General features: G+C 33.1%; 1 protein-coding gene across 1 annotated transcript; it reads left to right on the top strand.

Moving 5' to 3' along the window:
- Positions 1-16,883: 16,883 nt before the first annotated feature.
- Positions 16,884-17,258, top strand: LOC306655264 (small nuclear ribonucleoprotein G-like). Its single transcript, XM_079129659.1, has one exon. The coding sequence runs from the start codon at positions 16,923-16,925 to the stop codon at positions 17,151-17,153; it is 231 nt and encodes a 76-aa protein (XP_078985785.1). The 5' UTR covers positions 16,884-16,922; the 3' UTR covers positions 17,154-17,258.
- The last annotated feature ends 3,017 nt before the right edge of the window (positions 17,259-20,275 follow it).

Below are 20,275 nucleotides of genomic sequence, written 5' to 3' on the forward strand. Positions count from 1 at the left end.
ACAGAGACAGAGCCACATCAATGTTCATAGCTGCTCAATTCACAATAGCCAGACTGTGGAACCAACCTAAATGCCCTTCAATTGATGAGTGGATAAAGAAACTGTGGTATATATATACAATGGAATATTACTCAGCCATAAAGAATGATAAAATTATGGCATTTGCAGGCAAATGGATGAAATTGGGGAATATCATGCTAAGTGAGATAAGCCAATCTCAAAAAGCCAAAGGACGAATGATATCGCTAATAAGTGGATGATGACACATAATGGGGGGGAGGGAAGGGTTAGTGTTAGGGTTAGAGTTAGGGTTAGGGAGGGGGGCAAGTATGGAGGAAGGAAGCACTGTATGGAGGGAAAAGAGGGGTGGGAGGGGTGGGGGGAAGGGAAAAAAATAACAGAATGGATCAAACAACATTGCTCTATGTAAATTTATGATTACACAAATGGTATGCCTTTACGCCATGTAGAAACAGAGAAACAACATGTATCCCATTTGTTTACAATAAAAAAATAAAAAAAAAATGTTGAGGTATGTTCCTAATATCTCGTTTTTCTAGTGTTTTGAACATGAAAGGATGTATTTTGTCAAATGCTTTTTCTTTTTTTAAAATTTATATTTTATTTTGATTAATTGTGCACAATTGTGTACAACTATTTTTTCTCTGGTTGTACATAAAGTAGACTCATACCTTTTGCATAATCATACATGTACATAGGGTAATGGTGTTTGTCTTATTCTGTTATTTTTCCTTCTTCCATCCTCTCCCCATCCCTCATGTTCCTCTGTACAATCCATCCTTCCTCCTTTCTTGCCTCCCTCCCACCCCCCCATTATATATCATCATCCACTTATCAGAGAATTCATTTGACCTTTGGTGTTTTTCTACATCTGTTGAGATAATCATTTGATTTTATCTTTTTAAATTAATTTTTATTTGTTCTAAATAATAATAATTTGTAGTCTATGACAGTATAATGCATTTCCACATTTTGATAGGTCATATATAAATGGAGTTTAATCTCTCATTTTACTGATTATACATATTGTAGGATCACATCAGTTATGCAATCATATATGTACATGAGGTAATGTCTGTTTCATTCTACTATCATTCCTCTCATCCTTGTCTTTATGTCTATTGATGTGATCAATTACATTTATTGATTTCCAGATGTTAAACCAACTTTGCATCCCTGGGATGAACCCCACTTGATCATGGTGCACTATTTTTTTCATATGTTTTTGTATAAGATTTGCCATACATTTGTTTAGAATTTTTGCCTTTATGTTCATCAGTGATATTTGCCTGAAATCTTCTTTCCTTGATATATGTTTGTCTGGTTTTGATATCAGGGTGATACTAGCTTCATAGAATGGGTTTTGAAAATCTCCTTTATAAAGGAATACTTTGAGAAAGATTGGTATTAGTTCTTCTTATGGTCTGGTAGAACTCTGCTGAGAATCCATCCAATTCTGGGTTTCTTTTTTTTGGTATGCTTTTGATGGCAGCTTTAATCTCCTTATTTGAAATTGGTCTTTTTAAATTTTCTATATCCTCCTATTTCAATTTGTGTTGGTAACATATCTCTAGTAAATTGTCATTTGCTTTGAGATTTTCTATTTTATTGGAGTATAAATTTTCAAAATAGTTTCTGATTATTCTATTTCAGTAGTGTCTGTGGTCATATTTTTTTTCTTATCATGAATTTTAACAATTTGAGGTTTTTCTCTTTCCTTTGATTAACTTGGTTAAGGGTTTATCAATTTTTTAATTTCAAAGAATCAACTTTTTCTTTCACTGGTATTTTGAATTGTTATTTTAATATCATTTTCAGTGATTTTTGGCTCTGATTTTAATTAATTCCTGTCCTATACTGATTTCACTGTTGGGGTTTGTTCTTTTTCTAGTGCCTTGGGATGTAATGTTAGATTCTTTATTATTATTTGTAACTTTATTTTCTTTTAATCTATGAGCTCAATGATATAAACTTTTCTTTTATAACTACCTTCATATTTTCCAAGAGATTTTAATGTTTTATCTCTATTCTCATTTACCTATCAGTATTTTTTATTTCACCCTTGATCTCATCTGTTATCCATTCATCATTCAACAGTGAATTATTTAGCCTCCAGGTGTTAGGGTAGTTTGAATTTCTTTATCTTATCATAAATCTAATTTTATTCCATTATGATCTGATAAATGCAGAGTATTATCCCTGATTTTTTTGTACTTGCTAAGAGTTGCTTTGTGGCCCAAGATGTGGTCTATTTTAGAAATGTTGCATGTGTTGTTGAGAAGGAAGTGTATTCAATCATTAATGAATGGTCTATGTCTGTCAAGTCTGAAAAGTTAATTGTGCTTTTAATTCTCTAGTTTCTCTATTAAGTTAGTTATTCCCTAGTTTCTCTATTAGTTTTCTCTATGTAGAAATGAGAGAGGCATGATAAAGTCAGTGTTATCATGTTGTGGTCTCTTTTATTCTTGACCTTGAAAAGAGTTTGTTTGATTTGTGTAGATGCTCCATTGTTTGGAGCATAAATATGTATGATCATTATTTTCCATTGTTTTGTGTTTCACTTAAGTAGTATAAAGTCGTCTTCTTTTTCTCTTTGGATTAAGTTTGAATTGAAGCCTGCTTTATTTTTTTTCATACAAATAGACCCCCAGCTTTTTTTTGAGATCCATATGAAATAAAATTTTTTCTTTTCCCTATCTGTTCATCTTCAATCTGTGGAAGTCATTGCTTATGAGGTGATTCTTATGGAGAGAGCATATTGTTGGGTCTTGTTTTTAAATTCAGTCTGCCAGCTTATGTTTCTTGATTGATGAGTTTAGTCCACTAACATCTAGTTTTATTACTGAGTGATGATTTTTTCTTGCTGTCATTTTGATTTATATCTAGTTTTTGAGTTGAATTAGATTTTTCTTTGCTTGAATATTCTTCTAGTGTAGTTTCTCCTGTGGCTGGTTTTCATTTTTATTCTCCATTTCTTTTTCAGGATATATCTTATTGAGTATGTTCTGTAGTGCAGGAATTTTTTTAGCTTTTGTTTATTGGAGAAAAGTTTATTTAACTTTCAGTACCAAAACTGAATTATTTGAATATACTATTCTTTTTATTGGTTCTTATTAGTTATACATGAAAGTAGAAGTTATTTTGACATATTATACCTATATGGAGTATAATTTCAGATTCTTCTGGTTGTATATGATGTAGAATTACATTGGTCACATAATCATGTGTGCACATAGGAAAGTAATGTCCAAATCAGTCTACTATTTGCCCTAATGCCATTTCCCTGTCCTTCCCTTCATTCACCTTTGTGTATACCAATGTACTTCTATTCTTCTCTACCCCTCCCAATTGTGAATTATCATTCACATATCACAGAGAATATTCAGCCTTTACGGTTTTGCAATTGGCTTATTTCACTTAGAATGATAGTCTCCAGTTCCATCTATTTGCTGGCAAATGTCATAATTTTATTTCTCTTTATCACTAAGTAGTATACCATTTAGCATATACACAACATTTTCTTAATCCATTCATCTATTGTAGGGCAACTAGTCTGGTTTCATAATTTATTGTGAATTGAACTGTTATGAGCATTGATGCACCTGTATCACCATAATATGCTGATTTAAAGTCGTTTGGGTATAAATCAAGGAGTGGAATAACTGGGTCAAGTGGTGTTTCCAGTTTGAGTTTTCTGAGGACTCTTCACACTGCTTTCCAGAGTGATTGCACCAACTGACGTTCCCACCAGCAATATATGAGTCTACCTTTTCCCTTACATCCTTGCCAACACTTATTGTTGCTTGTATTGCCACCCTGACTTGAATGAGATGAAATCTCAGTGTAGTTTTAATTTGTATTTCTCTAATTGCTAGGGAGGTTGAAAATGTTTTCATATATTTGGTGACCATTTATATTTCTTCTGTGAAGTGCCTGTTCAAATACTTTGCCCATTTATTAATTGGGTTTTTTTTTTTTTTGGAGTGTTAAATTTTTTTAGTTCTTTATATATCCTGGAGATTAATACACTATCTGAAGTGCAGGTGGCAAAATTTTTTCTTCCATTCTGTTGACTCTCTCTTCACATTCTTCATTGTCTCCTTTCTTGTGAAGAGCTTTTTAGTTTGACTCCATTCTACTTGTTGATTCTTGCACTTATGGTCTTGGTAAGTATGTTGGATCCTAGGTTGACATGATGTACATTTGGGCCTACAATTTTTTCCTATTAAGCATAGAGTCTCTTTTCTAATACCCAAGTATTTGACCATTTAGAGATGAGTTTTGCACAGGGTGAGCATAGGGATTTAATTTCATTTTGCTACATATGGATTTCCAGTTTTATCAGCACAACTTGCTGAACAATTATCTTTTATCCAGTGTATGTTTTTGATGCTTTTGTCTAGAACATTATATGATCCTTTAATTAATTATATTTATCTAATGAATTGCATTTATTGATTTCCCTATGTTGAAACAACCTTGCATCCCTTGATTGAACCCCACATCTTTTTCATATGTTTTGTATATAATTTTCCAGAATTTTATTGAGAAATTTTGCATCAGTGTTCATCAGTGATATTGGTCTGAAGTTTTCTTTCCTTAATGTGTCTTTGTCTGGTTTTGGCATCAGGGTTAGATTAACTTCATAGATTGAGTTTGTAAAGATTTTTATATTTTCTATCTTATGGAATATTTTGAGGAGTATTTGTGTTAATTTTTCTTTTGAAGGTCTTCTCGAACTTGACTGAAAATCTACCTGATGCTGGCATTTACTTAGTTGGTAGGTTTTGGTGGCATCTCCTATATCATTACTTGAAATTGATCTGTTTAAATTGTGTTTGTCTTCCTGATTCAGTTTGGGTAGAACATATGTTGCTAGAAATTTTCTGATGTCTTTGAGATTTTATTTTTCTTTGGAGTATAAATTATCAAAATAGTTTCTGATTGTCATCTAAATTTCAGTGATGTCTGTCGTATTTCCTTTTTCATAATGAATTTTAATAATTTGAGTTTTCACTTTTTCTCTGTATTACCATAGGTAAGAGTTTATCAATTTTATTTATTTGTTCAAAGAACATACTTTTTGTTTTGTCAATTTTTGAATTGTCTATTTTGTTTAAATTTCATTGATTTCAGCTTTGATTTTAATTTTTTCCTGTCTTCTACTGCTTTTGGAGTTTATATGTTCTTCCTTTTTCAGATCTTTTAGATGTAATTTTAGGTTACTTGGTGATTTTCTTTTCTTTTAATGAATGAGCTCAATTCAATGAACTTCCTTCTTAGAACTGCCTTCATAGTGTCTGAGAGAATTTGATATGTTGTGTTTTATTCTCTTTTACAACTAAATATTTAAAAATCTTATCCCTGGTTTCTTCTGCTATCCATTGCTAATTCAAGAGCATATTCTTTAATCTCCAAGTATTAGTGTACCTTCTATTTTTTATATTATCATTGATTTCTAATTTTATTCCATTATGATCTAATGGATGCAAGGTGTCCATCTCTGTTGCTTTGTGGCCTAAGATATAAGCTGTTTTAGAGAAGGATCCATGTGCTGCCATGAAGAAAGTATATTATAACATTGATGGATAAAATAGTCTATATATTTCTGTTAAGTCTAAATTATTGATTGTATTATTTAGTTTTATATTTTGTTTAGTTTTGTTTGGAGAATCTATATAGTGGTGAGAGAGGTGTGTTAAAATCACCCAATATTATTGTGTTGTGGTCTATTTGACTCTTGAAATTGAAAAAGGTTCATTTGATGTATATAGATGCCTTATTTTGGGAGGCATACATATTTATGATTGTTACATCTTGCTGGTAATTGCTTAATTCTCATAAGTAGTAGGAAATGTCATTCTTTTTCCCTTCTGATTAACTTTTGATTGAAGTCTACTTTATCTGATATGAGGACGGAAACTCCTGCTTGTTTACATGATCCATATGAATCATACATTTTTTTCATCCTTCTACCTTCAGTCTGTGAATGTCTTTGCCTAGGATGTGAATCTCTTGGAGACAGCATATTCTTGGGTCTTTTTAAAATTCTATCTGCCAGTCTATGTCTTTTGATTGGTGAGTTAAGGCCATTTACATTCAAAGATATTGAGATATGATTTGCAGTTCCCATCATTTTGGTTTATTTCTGGTTTTTAATTTGAATTAATTTCTTCCTTGATTGACTATTCCTTTAGTGTAGTCCCTTCCTTGGCTATATTTTGCTTCTTTATGAAATATTTTGTTGAGAATGTTCTATAGTACAGACTTTCTAGTTGTCAGTTCTTTTAACTTTAGTTTATCCTGGAATGTTTTTATTTCATTGTCAAATCTGCAGCTTAATTTGGCTGGATATAAAATTCGTGGCTGGCATCCATTTTCTTTCACATCTTGATATATATTATCCCAACACCTACTTCTGAGGATCTGGATTGAAAAATCTGTTGAGATCCAGATTGGTTTCCCTCAAAAAATTAACTGTTGCTTTTCTTTGCCAGTCTTTAAAATTCTATCCATTTTCTGCATATGAGGTATTTGCATAATAATGTGGCTTGGTGTGGGTCTGTTGTAATTTTGTTTTTTTGGGGTCTTATAAGCCTCCTGAATATGACTTTCCATTTCATTTTTAAGCTTTGGGAAATTTTCAGGTATTATTTCATTGAAAATTGTGTGCATTCCTTTGATTTTTATCTCCAGACCTTCATCTATCCTAATAAATCTTAAATTTGGTATTTTATGTTGTGCAATATATCTTGGAAATTCTGTTCATGGACTCTTAACATCTTTACTCTGTGGTCAACGTTATTTTCATGATTATACAGTTTGTCTTCATTGTCTGAAACTCTGTCTTCCAAGTGGTCTAGTCTATTGGTCTTTCTTTCCTTTGAAATTTTAAAAAATAATTTATTCATTATTTTTATTTTTATAGACTACATTTTGATTCATTGTACACAAATGGGGTACAAATTTTCATTTCTATGGTTGTGCACAATGTACATTCATATCATTCATGTAATCATACATGTATATAGGGTAATGATGTCTGTCTCATTCCACCATATTTCATACCCCCACCCCCTGCTTTCTCATTTTCCTTCATGTAATCTGTAATTCCTTCATTCTTCTCTTATCCCCATCCCCTACCTCCATTCTGTATCATCATCCACTTATCAGGAAAAACATTCAGCCTTTGGTATTTTGGGTTTGGCTTATTTCACTTAGCATGCTATTCTCCAATTCCATCCATTTATCTGCAAATGCCATATTAATTTTCTTTATGGTTGAATAATATTCCATGGTGTATATATACCACAGTTTGTTTATTCATTCATCAATTGAAGGGCATCTAGTTTGGTTCCACAATCTAGGTATTGTGAATTGAGCTTCTATAAAAATTGATGTGACTGTGTTGCTGTAGTATGCTAATTTTAAGTCCTTTGGGTATAGGTCTAGGAGCGGGATAACTGGTTCAAAATGTGGGTCCATTCCAACTTTTCTGAGGAATATCCACACTGCTTTCCAGACTGGGTGTACCAATTTTCAACTCCACCAGCAATGTACAAGTGTGCCTTTTCCCCACATCCACACCAACATCTATTGTTTGTGTTCTTGATATTGGCTATTGTAATTGGAGTAAGATGAAACTTTAGATTTGCTTTATTTTGTATTTCTCTAATTACTAGAGAAATATATGGTAAGAGGAAATTAAACCTCTATCTCTCACCCTGCAGAAAACTCAACTCAAAATGGACCAAGGACCTAGGAATTAGACCAGAGACCCTGCACCAAATAGAAGAAAAATTAGGCCTGAGTATTCATCATGTTGGCTTAGGATCAGACCTCCTTAACAAGACTCCCAGAGAATAAGAAATCAAACCAAGAATCAACAAATGGAATGGATTCAAACTAAAATCTTTTTCTCAGCAAAGGATACAATCAATAATGTGAAACAAGGGCCTACAGAGTGGGAGAAAATCTTTTCCACAGGCACTTCAGAGAGAGTAACATTTATAAAGAACTTACAAAACTTTACACCAAAAATACCGAGAACCCAATCAATAAATGGGCCAAAGAACTGGACAGACACTTTACAGAAGAAAATATACAGGTGATTAATAAATATATGAAAAGGTGTTCCTTTGAATTTTTAATTTGGTTTATTGATTCCTTCCACTTATTTTTTTTTCAGAATCTCTATCTCTTTATTTAAGTGATATATCACTTCCTGTATGTTCTCTCTGATTTTATTCCTTAAATTGTTTTTACTTCATGGATTAGTTTATGTACATTCTAAACTCCTTCTCTGACATTTCTTCCACTATGGCATTAATGGACTCTATTATTGGAAGATCTTGTTTGTTTGAGGCAATTTGTTTCCTTACTTTTTCATGTTCTTTGTTTGTCGACCCATCTGAGGCAGTAGATTTTCTACCCTGTGGACTTACAGTGTTCATAATGGTTTCCAGGACCACACTGTTCAGGGGAAGACAGATAATAATGGCAACCAATGCAAATAATTTCTAGCCTTAAACCAAATAGCTACTGCTAAGATGTCTAAAGTTTTGTTAAAATAAAAAGAAATTATCTTCAGTTATTGACTATAGAAAAAGTATGTTTGCAAAATGGTTTACAATTTTGAATGGAGGACAAGAAAGAAGAGAAGTGGTGTAGGATGTGATGATTATGAGGAAGGAGGAGAGAAGATTTAGAAGAAAATTAAATAAAGATTGAATGAGGGGACAATAGAGGATGACTGTTAGCAGGAGAAAAGAGAGAAAGAATCAAGGGATACAGATAAGTGAGAGAAGTAAAATATATATAAAGTAATAATTTAAAAATTAAAAATAGAAAAAAGAAAAGAATATAAGACAACTGAAATATAATAATCAGTTATCCTAGTCCTCAATAAACTTATGCATGAAAAATTATTGGTTTCAAAATGATAGAAATGTGAGATAAAGTTGAAAAATCAAGAGGAAAAATAATTAAAAACTCAGTGAAATTCTGAATTGTTTCCCATGAAGCTTAAAAGATTTTCAACTTCCCTTATCCTCAGTGTTAGGTCAAATAATGCTTGCTCTACCCTCCGGATGGGGTTGCTAGAATGAGAGGAGACAGAATTCCTGGAGACAGAATTCCTGGAGGTGGGATTTAAGCTTTGATATGCTCAATACTCTTTGCTGAATACCAATTGGTCTGGACATTTTACATCAGTGCACCTCCAGGGTCCAGCAATTTCTGGTCCATGGTGGAAGATTATACCCCTGTAATCTCCTTTGGTCTCCACTCATGTGGTGTAGGAGCCAATTCTTAACCCACTACATTGTTGGAAGATGCCACAATTCCTGGTCTCTGATTCAGTCTCTAAGCTGAATCTCTCCTGACCCTGGACTTTCAAATTCCTGATTAAGCACATATCTCCCTGTTAGTGAAGCAAACAGTCATATTGGAAGGGGAGATGGAAGATGGGTTGGTTTCAAGGATCACTATTCCCTTGTATGAATCTATCTCCATGCTTAATTCCCCCCTGGCCACTTAGCCACACTCTCTGTCATGCAGCATGGCTTTGCCCAGATTTTTTTTGGGGGAATGACTCAGATCTGCTAAAATCAGTTACTTCAGCTCTCAGTCCCCACACCATGACTGCAAAATTGTTCCATCTCTGTCCTCTACATACCACCAGGAGATATGAAGTTTCCTTTCCACATAAGGATATTGTGTAGCACACCTTACAGTTTAGTCAAGCAGTGTGTTTGCTCTATGAATTCTTACCCAGACAAGCCTCAGCCCCCCCCCCCCCCAAAATTCAGGTTCCTTTATTTACCTAATTGTTGTACCGTGTTTGCAGAGGGACTGTTCTGGCTTGTGCCTCCAGTTGCTGCCATGACTGTGGTGCTGTGGATTTCTTTCTTATTTTATTATATTTGATCTCATGAGTTCACAATCTGTTTTGAGTGTCCAGTTTCAAATTGAAGGAAAGTCCCCTCTAATTTCTGTGTGCTCTCCTACCTTGCTGAAAAGCTGCCTGTCTGTTTTTCTTGGTTTCACACCACAGAGCAGCCAGGAAATCAAACTCTCTATTCCATCATCTTTCTCTCTCGTGGATATAGTATTCTTGGCTGGCACTATTTTCTTTTCTGTCAGACCTTTCTGTCAGTATGTATTATTCCGAGGACTCAGCTTTTAAGGTCTGGGTTGAAAAATTGGTTGAGATTGGTTTGGTTTAACTCTAAGTGTGACTGGACATTTTTGTCTTGCAGTTTTCAAAATTCAATCCTTATTCTGGAGGTTAGGAATTTTTATAGTAATATGCCTTGCAGTGTGTCTGTTGTAATTTTGTATATTTGGAGTCCCATATGCTTCCTGTATTTGATTTTCCATTTCATTCTTAAGGTTTGGTAAATTTTCTATTGTTCTTTCATTGAAACTTTTGTGCATGCCTTTATTTTGTACTTCAGAGACTTCATCTATTCCCAAGAATCTTAGATTTGGCTTTTAATGTTATCCCCTATTTCTTGAAAATTCTTTAATGGTCTCAACTTATTTTTGCCATGCTCAACTTTATTTTCAAGATTATTTACTTTGACCTCACTGTCTGAAATTATATTCTTCAAGTGATCTATTCTATTGGTGATGCTTTTTATTGAATTTTTAATTTGGTTTATTGATTTATTCATTTCAAGGATTTCTGATTGGTTCTTCTTCAGGATTTCTATCCCCTTATTGATGTGATTTTTACTCCCTGTATTTTATCTCTGATTTTACTCCTCACATCATATTTTACCTCATAGATCTCCTTAACTACAATGTTACTAAATTCCTCTCTGACATTTCCTGGTGTCCATGGAGTCTGCTGTTGAAGCATTCTGGGTTGTTTGGGGTGATTTTTTCCCTTAATTTTCCATGTAATGTGTGTGTCTACTCATCTATCTGAATGTATCTGAAGAAGCTGGATTTCTACCCTATAAACTTGTAGTGTTATTACTTTTTTCCAGTACCTCACACTTTAGAGGAACTCAAATAATAACAACAAGCTATTTAAATAATATAAAGCAATAAACTAAATACTTTCTCTCCTATTGTGATACTTATAATGTTAATTGGCACAATAGACACAATTGATAGGATCAGAAATTTCCATCAGTAAGAACAGTAAGCATTAATGTATTATGTCTGACATAAAATCAAATAGGTGTTATCTTTGATTTTCATAGTATTTGTCTTTAGTGTAGCACTGGTTATGGGGTCTGGGATTCTATCAACCAATTGGAGCTTAGAGATATGAAGAATAGAGTTTACTAAGAGGAAAGAGAAAAAAAAAGGATGTAGAAAATGGCGTTCAATTTTAGTAAGTGAATTGAAAATGCAAAGTGATGTATGATGTGACAGCTAAGAGGAAGGAGGAGGAAAATATAAATAAGAACTTAAAAGAGTGAAAGAGAAAACAATATACTTTGGCTGTTAACAAGAGAAAAAGGAGAAAGAGAAAGAAGGGGGATAGATAGTGAAGAAGACAATACAAAAAAATCTAAATATATTAATGAAAAACCCAAACCCTCAGCAGACAGGGCAAGAAAAAATAACTATCTTAACAAAATGCTAAAAATGAGAAAACAAAAACAAACATGAGTATATATAAATTTCAATGAATGAGTGTACCTTTTCCCCACATCCTTGCCAACAACTATTGTTGCTTGTGCTCTTGATAATCGCCTTTCTAATTTCGTTGAGATGGAATCTTAGGGTAGTTTTGATTTGAATTTCTTTTATTACTAGGGATGTTGAACATTTTTTCATATATCTGTTGATTGCTTGTAGATTTTCTTCTGTGAAGTGTCTGTTCACTTCCTTAGCCCATTTGTTGATTGGATTATTTGTATTCTTGGTGTAGAGTTTTTTGAGTTCTTTATAGGTTCTGGAAATTAGTGCTCTTTCTGATATATGAGGGGCAAAGATATTCTCCCACTCTTTAGGCTCTCTCTTTACATTGCTGATAGTTTCCTTTGATGAGAGAAAGCTTTTTAGTTTGAATCTATCCCAGTTGTTGATTCTTGCTTTTATTTCTTGTGCTATGGGAGTCCGGTTAAGGAAGTCTCATCCTAAGCCAACATGTTGAAGATTTGGACCTACTTTTTCTTCTATAAGATGCGGGGTCTCTGGTCTGATTCCAAGGTCCTTGATCCATTTTGAGTTGAGTTTTGTGTGGGGTGAGAGATAGGGGTTTAGTTTCATTCTGTTGCATATGGATTTCCAGTTTTCCCAGCACCATTTGTTGAAGAGGCTATCTATTCTCCATTGCATATTTTTGACACCTTTGTCTAGTATGAGAAAATTGTATTTATTTGTGTTTGTGTCCATGTCCTCTATTCTGTACCACTGATCTACCTGTCTATTTTGGTACCAATACCATGCTGTTTTTGTTACTATTGCTTTGTAGTAGAGTTGAAGATCTGGTATTGCGATACTCCCTGGATCGCTCTTTCTGCTGAGGATTGCTTTAGCTATTCTGTTTCTTATTCTTCCAGATGAATTTCATGATTGCTTGCTCTATTTCTGTAAGGTACATCATTTGGATTTTAATTGGAATTGCATTGAATCTGTATAACACTTTAGGTAGTATGGCCATTTTGACAATATTAATTCTTCCTATCCAAGAACATGGGAGATCTTTCCATCTTCTAAGGTTTTGTTTAATTTCTTTCTTTATTGTTCTGTAGTTCTCATTGTAGAGGTCTTTCACCTCTTTTGTGAGATTGATTCCCAAGTATTTTATTTTTTTCAATGCTATTGTGAATGGGGTAGTTTTCCTAACTTCTTTTTCTGAAGATTCATCACTTATGTATAAAAATGCATTGGATTTATGAGCATTGATCTTGTAACCTGCTACATTACTGAATTCACTTATGAGTTCTAAAAGTTTCCCAGTGGAATTTCCAGGTTCCTCTAAATATATAATGATGTCATCAGTGAACAGCAATAGTTTGAGTTCTTCTTTCCCTATTTGAATCATTTTAATTTCTTTGGTCTGTCTAATTGCTCTGGGTAGAGTTTCAAGGACAATGTTGAATAGAAGTGGTGAAAGAGGGCATCTCTGCCTTGTTCCAGTTTTTAGGGGGAATGTTTTCAGTATTTCACCATTTGGAATGATATTGGCATGGGCTTAGCATAGATGGCCTTTACAATGTTAAGGAATGTTCCCACTATCCCTATTTTTTCTAGTGTTTTGAGTATGAAGGGATGCTGTATTTTATCAAATGCTTTTTCTGCATCCATTGAAATAATCATGTGATTCTTAAGTCTTTTGATATGGCAAATGACATTTATTGATTTCCAGATTTTGAACCATCCATGCATCTCTGGGATGAAACCCACTTGATCATGGTGCACTATCTTTGTAATAGATTTTTGGATGCAATTTACTAAAATTTTGTTGATAACTTTTGCGTTGATGTTCATTATGATATTGGTCTGAAATTTTGTTTCCTTGATGTGTCTCTGTCTGGTTTAGGTATCAGTGTGATATTGGCTTCATAGAATGAGTTTGGGAGGGTTCCCTCCTCTTCTATTTCATGGAATACTTTGAGTAGTATTGGAATGAGCCCTTTTTAAAGGTTTTGTAGAACTCGGCTGAGAACCCATCCGGTCCTGAACTTTTCTTTGTTGGTAGGCTTTTGATGAACTCTTCTATTCATTGCTTGAAATTGATTTATTTAAATTGTGTATATCCTCCTTGTTCAGTTTAGGTAATTCGTTTGTCTCTACAAACTTGTTTATGTCTTTGAGGTTTTCTGTTTGTTGGAATATAGATTTTCAAAATAGCTTCTAATTATGTTTTGTATTTCACTCGTGTCTGTTGTGATATTTCCTTGTTCATTCCAAATTTTAGTAATTTGAGTTTTCTCCTTCTTTCTCTTTGTTAGTATGGCTAAGGGTTTATCAATTTTGTTTATTTTTTCAAAGAACCAACTATTTATTTTGTCAATTTTTTGTATTGTTCCTTTTGTTTCAATTTCAGTGATTTCAGCTCTGATTTTAACCATTTCCTGTCTTCTACTACTTTTGGTGTTGGTCTGCTCTTCTTTTTCTAGGGCTTTGAGCTGTAGTGTTAAGTTGTTTATTTGTTGATTTCTACTTCTTTGTTGAATCTGTCCCATGAAATAAATCTCTAAGTACTGCTTTCATAGTGTCCCAGAGATTTTGATATGATATTTCTTTGCTCTTGTTTACTTCTATGAACTTTTTTATTTCCCTCCTGATGTCTTCTGTTATCCATTCATCATATAATAATGTATTATTTAGTCTCCAGGTATTGGAGAAGTTTCTGTTTTTTATTCTGTCATTTGTTTCTAATTTCAATCCATTATTATCTAATAGAATACAAGATAGGATCTTTTCTTGTATTTGCTAACAGTAGCTTTGTGGCATAAAATATGGTCTATTTTAGAGAAGGATCCATGTGCTGCTTAGAAGAAAGTGTATTTGTTCTTTGTTGGATGGTATATTCTATATATGTCCGTTAAGTCTAAATTATTGATTGTGTTATTGAGATCTATGGTTTCTTTATTCAATTTTTGTTTAGAAGATCTATCCAATGGTGAGAGAGGTGTGTTAAAATTGCCTAGTATTATTGTGTTGTGATCTATTTGATTTCTGGAATTGAGAAGGATTTGTTTGATGTGCATGGATGAGCCACTGTTTGGGGCATAGTTATTTATCAGTGTTATGTCTTGCCAGTTTATGCTTCCCTTAAGCAGTATGTAATGTTCTTTATCCCTTCTGACTAGTTTTGGCTTGAAGTCCACATTATCTGAAATGAGGATGAATACTCCAGCTTTTTTGCTGTGTCCATGTTCATGGTATGTTTTTTCCCATCCTTTCACCTATAGTCTATGGGTATCTCTTTCTATGAGATGAGTCTCTTGCAGGCAGCATATTGTTGGATTTTTCTTTTTAATCCAATTTGCCAGTCTATGTCTTTTGATTGATGAGTTCAGGCCATTTACATTCAGGGTTATTATTATGATACGATTTGTATTCCCAGTCATTTGACTCCTTTTTGTTTTTTGACATGATTTAGTTCCTCCTTTATTTGGCTATTTTTTAGGCTAGTTCCTCCCATTTCTGATTTGCATCATTGTTTTTCATCTCTTCCTCATGGAATATTCTGCTGAGAATATTCCATAATGCCAGCTTTCTTTTTGTAAATTCCTTTAGCTTTTGTTTATCATAGAAGGATCTTATTTCATCGTCAAATCTGAAAGTAAGTTTTGCTGGGTATAAGAGTCTTGGTTGGCATCCGTTTTCTTTCAGGGCTTGGTAAATGTTGTTCCATGCCCTTCTAGCTTTTAGGGTCTAGGTTGAAAAATCTGCTGATATTCTTATTGGATTCCCCCTGAATGTAATTTGATTCTTTTCTCTCACGGACTTTAAAATTCTGTCTTTATTTTGTATATTAGGTATTTTCATAATAATGTGTCTTGGTGTGGGTCTGTTGTAATTTTGTATATTTGGTGTCCTATAAACCTCTTGTTCTTGTTTTCCTTTTCATTCTTCATATTTGGGAAATTTTTTGATATTATTTCATTGAATAGATTGTTCATTCCTTTGGTTTGTTTCTCTAAGCCTTCCTCAATCCCAATAATTCTTAAATTTGGCCTTTTCATGATATCCCATAATTCTTGTAGATTCTGTTCATGATTTCTTACCATCTTCTCTGTTTTTTCAACTTTGTTTTCTAGATTAAATATTTTGTCTTCAATATCTGAGGTTCTGTCTTCCAGGTGTTCTATCCTATTGGTTATGCTTTCTATGGAGTTTTTAATTTGGTTTATTGTTTCCTTCATTTCAAGGATTTCTTTTGTTAGGTTTTTGCCTCTTTTTATTTCCCTCTGTCACATCCACAAATTTTCGTACATCAGGTTATTGAGGACTGAGAGTTTTGAGTGGTATATTACTGTTTCATTGTAGATTCTTTTCTTTTTTTACATGTTTTATCTTTTTCTTATTTTTTCCTTGCTCTCTCTATTCTCCCTTTATTTATTTGTTTCTGTGGAGTCTCTGTTTTCTCCTGCTAAAAACCAACTTCTTTTGATTCTTCTTTCACTCTTCCTGTGATCTAGTACGTCTATACTCTCACCTTTTGCCTCATTAACATCACATCCTACACTCTTTCCCCATTCTCTCTTTGTCCACCATGAGAAATTTTACTTCTTATTACAAAACTATTGTTCATGTTGTAGATAATAATTGAGCACATCATCTCTCTTTATTGCAACAAAACTGTTAACATCTTAACATGGAATATTTGGTTTAAAGCTGCATAGTTATTGCATTGGGTGCTGTTCATATTGATCTCCCCCTTAAAGGCAAGGTGTTGAAAGCTGTAGGGACACTATAAATCTATAGAATGGAAACTATAATATCTCAAATCTGCACTGCTAGAGAGGAAGACACATGAACAACATGAAAAGAAAGGGAAGAAAGTGTCCAAAACAAATCAAGATGCTATATTAATAAATTCCATTGATGGCAAGATAGAAGAAATGTCATAAAATAGTTTCAGAATGTATACAATTAAAATGATCTCTGAAGTAAAGAATGATATAAGAACAAATAAAGGCAACAAAAGATCTCTTCACTAAAGAGTCAAAAGAGTAAATGAAGAAAGCAAAAAATTACTTCAATAAAGTGATAGAGATTCTGAAAAAAAAAAAAAAGAAACAAATCCTAGAAATGAAGGAAACAATAAACCAAATCATTAACTCAGTAGGAAGCATCACCAACAGACTAGATCATTTGGAAAACAAAACCTCAGACAATGAATACAAAATATTTAATCTTAAAAATAATGTTGACCGGCCAATTCTGTTTCAAAGCATCTCTGAGCCTGTGGAGTAGAGAGCATGAGCAAAGATCATCCTCCTGAGCTGAAAAAATTTGTGGACAAGAAGTTATCATTGAAATTAGGTGCTGGCCGACATGTCCAAGGAATATTGCAGGGATTTGACCCCTTTATGAATTTTGTGATAGATGAATGTGTGGAGATGGCAACTAGTGGACAACAGAACAATATTGGAATGGTGGTAATACGAGGAAATAGTATCATCATGTTAGAAGCCTTGGAACGAGTATAAATAATAACTATTCAGCACAGAAATCCGCGTCCCATTTCCAGAGGGCCTGTTTAACTATGACATAAAAATCGGGTCATGTACATTTTCATATTAAATTTTTTGTTAAATAAACTTTTTAATAACAAAAAATAATGTTGACCAAACAGAGAAGATGGTAAGAAATCATCAATAGAACCTCCAATATTTATGGGATAACATGAAAAGACCAAATTTAAGGATTATCAGGATAGAGTAAGGAATAGAGATACAAACCAATCTATCTAATGAAATAATATTAGAAAATTTCCAATACTTGAAGAATGAAATGAAAAATCAAATATAAGAGGCTTACAGGACAACAAATATGCAACAGATCCACATCAAGTATATTATAATGAAAATGCCCAGCATAAAATATAAGGATGGAATTTTGAAGACCACAAGAGAAAATTGTCAGATTACATATAGGCGGAAACCAATTTGTATATCAAAATTTCCTCAATCCAGACCTAAAAGCTAGGAGGACCTGGAACAATATATAGCAAGCTCTGAAAGAAGATGGATGCCAATGAAGAATCTTATATCCAGCAAAAATTAGCTTCAAATTTGATGATGAAATAAAAACCTTCCATGATAAACAAAAGTTTTAAAAATTTACAAATAAAAAGCCTGAACTGTAGTGAAGAACATTCTCAGCAAAATATTCCACGAGGAGGAAGTAAAAAAAATACAAGTTGGCAAAGGGAGGAACTACACAGACAAAAAAGCCAACCAAAGGAGAAAACAAGGCAAGTTAAAAACAAAAAAATAAGCCAAAATGACCAGGAATACAATTCAGACCTCAATAATAACCCTGAAGGTTAATGACCTACACTCATTAATCAAAAGATATAGACTGGCAGATTGGTTTAAAAACAAGACCCAACAGTTTGCTGATTTGAAGATACTCCTCCCATAGAAAAGACATTCAAAGACTGAAGGTGAAGGGATGGGAAAAACACATCAGCTACATGCTCTATGTAAAAAAGAAGGGGTTTCCAACCGCATATCAGATAAAGTAGAGTTCAAGACAAAGTTAGTCAGAAGGTATAAATAAGGACATTTCACACTGCATAAGGAAATCATGCAGCAACAAAACATAACAATCTTGAATGTATATGCCACAAACAACGGAACATCTACATGTATCAAACAAACCCTTCTCAATTTCAGGAATGAACTAGACCACAACACAATAATTCTGGGTGACTTTAATACACCTATCTCACCACTGGATAGATTTCTAAACAAAAACTAAATAAAAATCCATAGAACTCAAGGATAAAATCAATAATTTAGAATTAACAGACATATGTAGAATTTTTCATCCATCGACATGTGAATACACTTTTTTTCTCAGCAATACATGATCAAAATGGACCATATGTTATGCCATGAAGTAAATTTTGGGAATTACAAAAAAAAAAAAATAGAAACAATACCCTGCATTCTATGAGATTATAATGGAATAAAATTAGAAATCAATGATAAAATTAAAAATAGAAGCCACTCAAAAACCTAGAGATTAAATGATGTGTGGATAGTAGAAGACCTCAGGGAGGAGATAAAAAATAACAATTTTTAGAGGTAAATGAGAACACACCAATAAGTTTTTCAAAATCTCTGGGACACTATTAAGGCCATGATGAGAGGAAAGTTCATTGCATTGAACTCTTTCATTCAAAGAATAAAAAGTCAACATTAAATTACCTAACATTATATCTTAAAACCCTAGAAAAAGAAGAGCATATCAACACCAAAAGTAGTAGAACGCAGGAAATATTTAAAATCAGAGCTGAAATCAATGAAATTGAAACAAAAGAAATAATTTAAAAATTTTACAAAATTAAAACTTGGGTCTTTGAAAAAATAAATAAATTGATAAGCCCTTCGACACAATAATGAAGGGAAGGAAAGAGAAAACTCAAATTACTAAAATTTTGTGATGAAAAAGGAAGTGTCATGATGGATATTATTGAAATACAAAAGATGATTAAAAGCTACTTTGAAAACCTGTACTCAAAGAAAGTAGAAAATTTGAACACATCAATAAATATTTAGAGACATATGACCCACTCAAACCGAATAAGGAGAATATACATAATTTAAAAAGATAAATTTCAAACAATGAAATAGAAGGTGCCATCAAGAGGCTGCCAATTAAGGAAAGCCTGGGATTAGACAGATTCTTAGCTGAGTTCTGCAAGAACTTCAGATAAGAATGAATATCATACTCTTCAAAGTATCCCATGAAATAGAAAAGGATGGAACCCTTTCACTCATTATATAAAGCTAGGATCAACCAGATACCAAAACCAGACAAAGACACATAAAGGAAAAAAAAAAAAAAAAAAAAAAAAAAAAAACTTTAGACCAATATCCCTGTTGAACATAGATGCAAAAATTCTCAATAAAGTTTTGGCAACTCATGTACAAAAACATATTGAAAAGATAGTGTGCCATGATTAAGGAGGGTTCATTCCAAGGATACAAAGTTAGTTCAAAATCAGGAAATCAATAAATGTAATTCATCACATCAATAGACTTAAAGTTAAGAATCATAAGATTATTTATTTTTTAAAATTTATATTTATTGTGCACAAATGGGATATGTATTGTTTCTCTGTACATGTAGTAGAGGCATACCATTTGTGTAGTCATATAATTAAATAGGGTAATAGTGTTTGATTCAATGTTACTTTTTCCTCCCCTCACCCCTTCCACCCCTCTTTTTCCTCTATACAGTCCCTCCTTACTCCATTCTTGCTTCCCTAACACCCCCCACTATGTATAATCATCCACTTATCAGCGAGATACTTTGTACTTTGGTTTTTGAGATTGGCTTATCTCACTTAGCATGATATTCTCCAATTTCATCCATTTGCCTGCAAATGCCATAATTTCATTCTTCTTTATGGCTGAGCAATATTCAAATATATATATATCACAGTTTATTTATCCATTTATCACTTGAAGAACATCTAGGTTGATTCCACAATCTGACTATTGTGAATTGAGCAGCTATGAACATTGATGTGGCTGTATCTCTGTAGTATGCTGGTATAGGCCAAGGAGTGGGATAGCTGGGTCAAATGGTGATTCCA

Source organism: Sciurus vulgaris (genome assembly GCF_902686455.1).
Source record: "Sciurus vulgaris genome assembly, chromosome: 2".
NCBI lineage: Eukaryota > Metazoa > Chordata > Mammalia > Rodentia > Sciuridae > Sciurus > Sciurus vulgaris.

Coding starts and splice junctions, on each gene's coding strand:
- LOC306655264 (XM_079129659.1), top strand. CDS start 16,923: ATGAGCAAAGATCATCCTCCTGAGCTGAAAAAATTTGTGGACAAGAAG.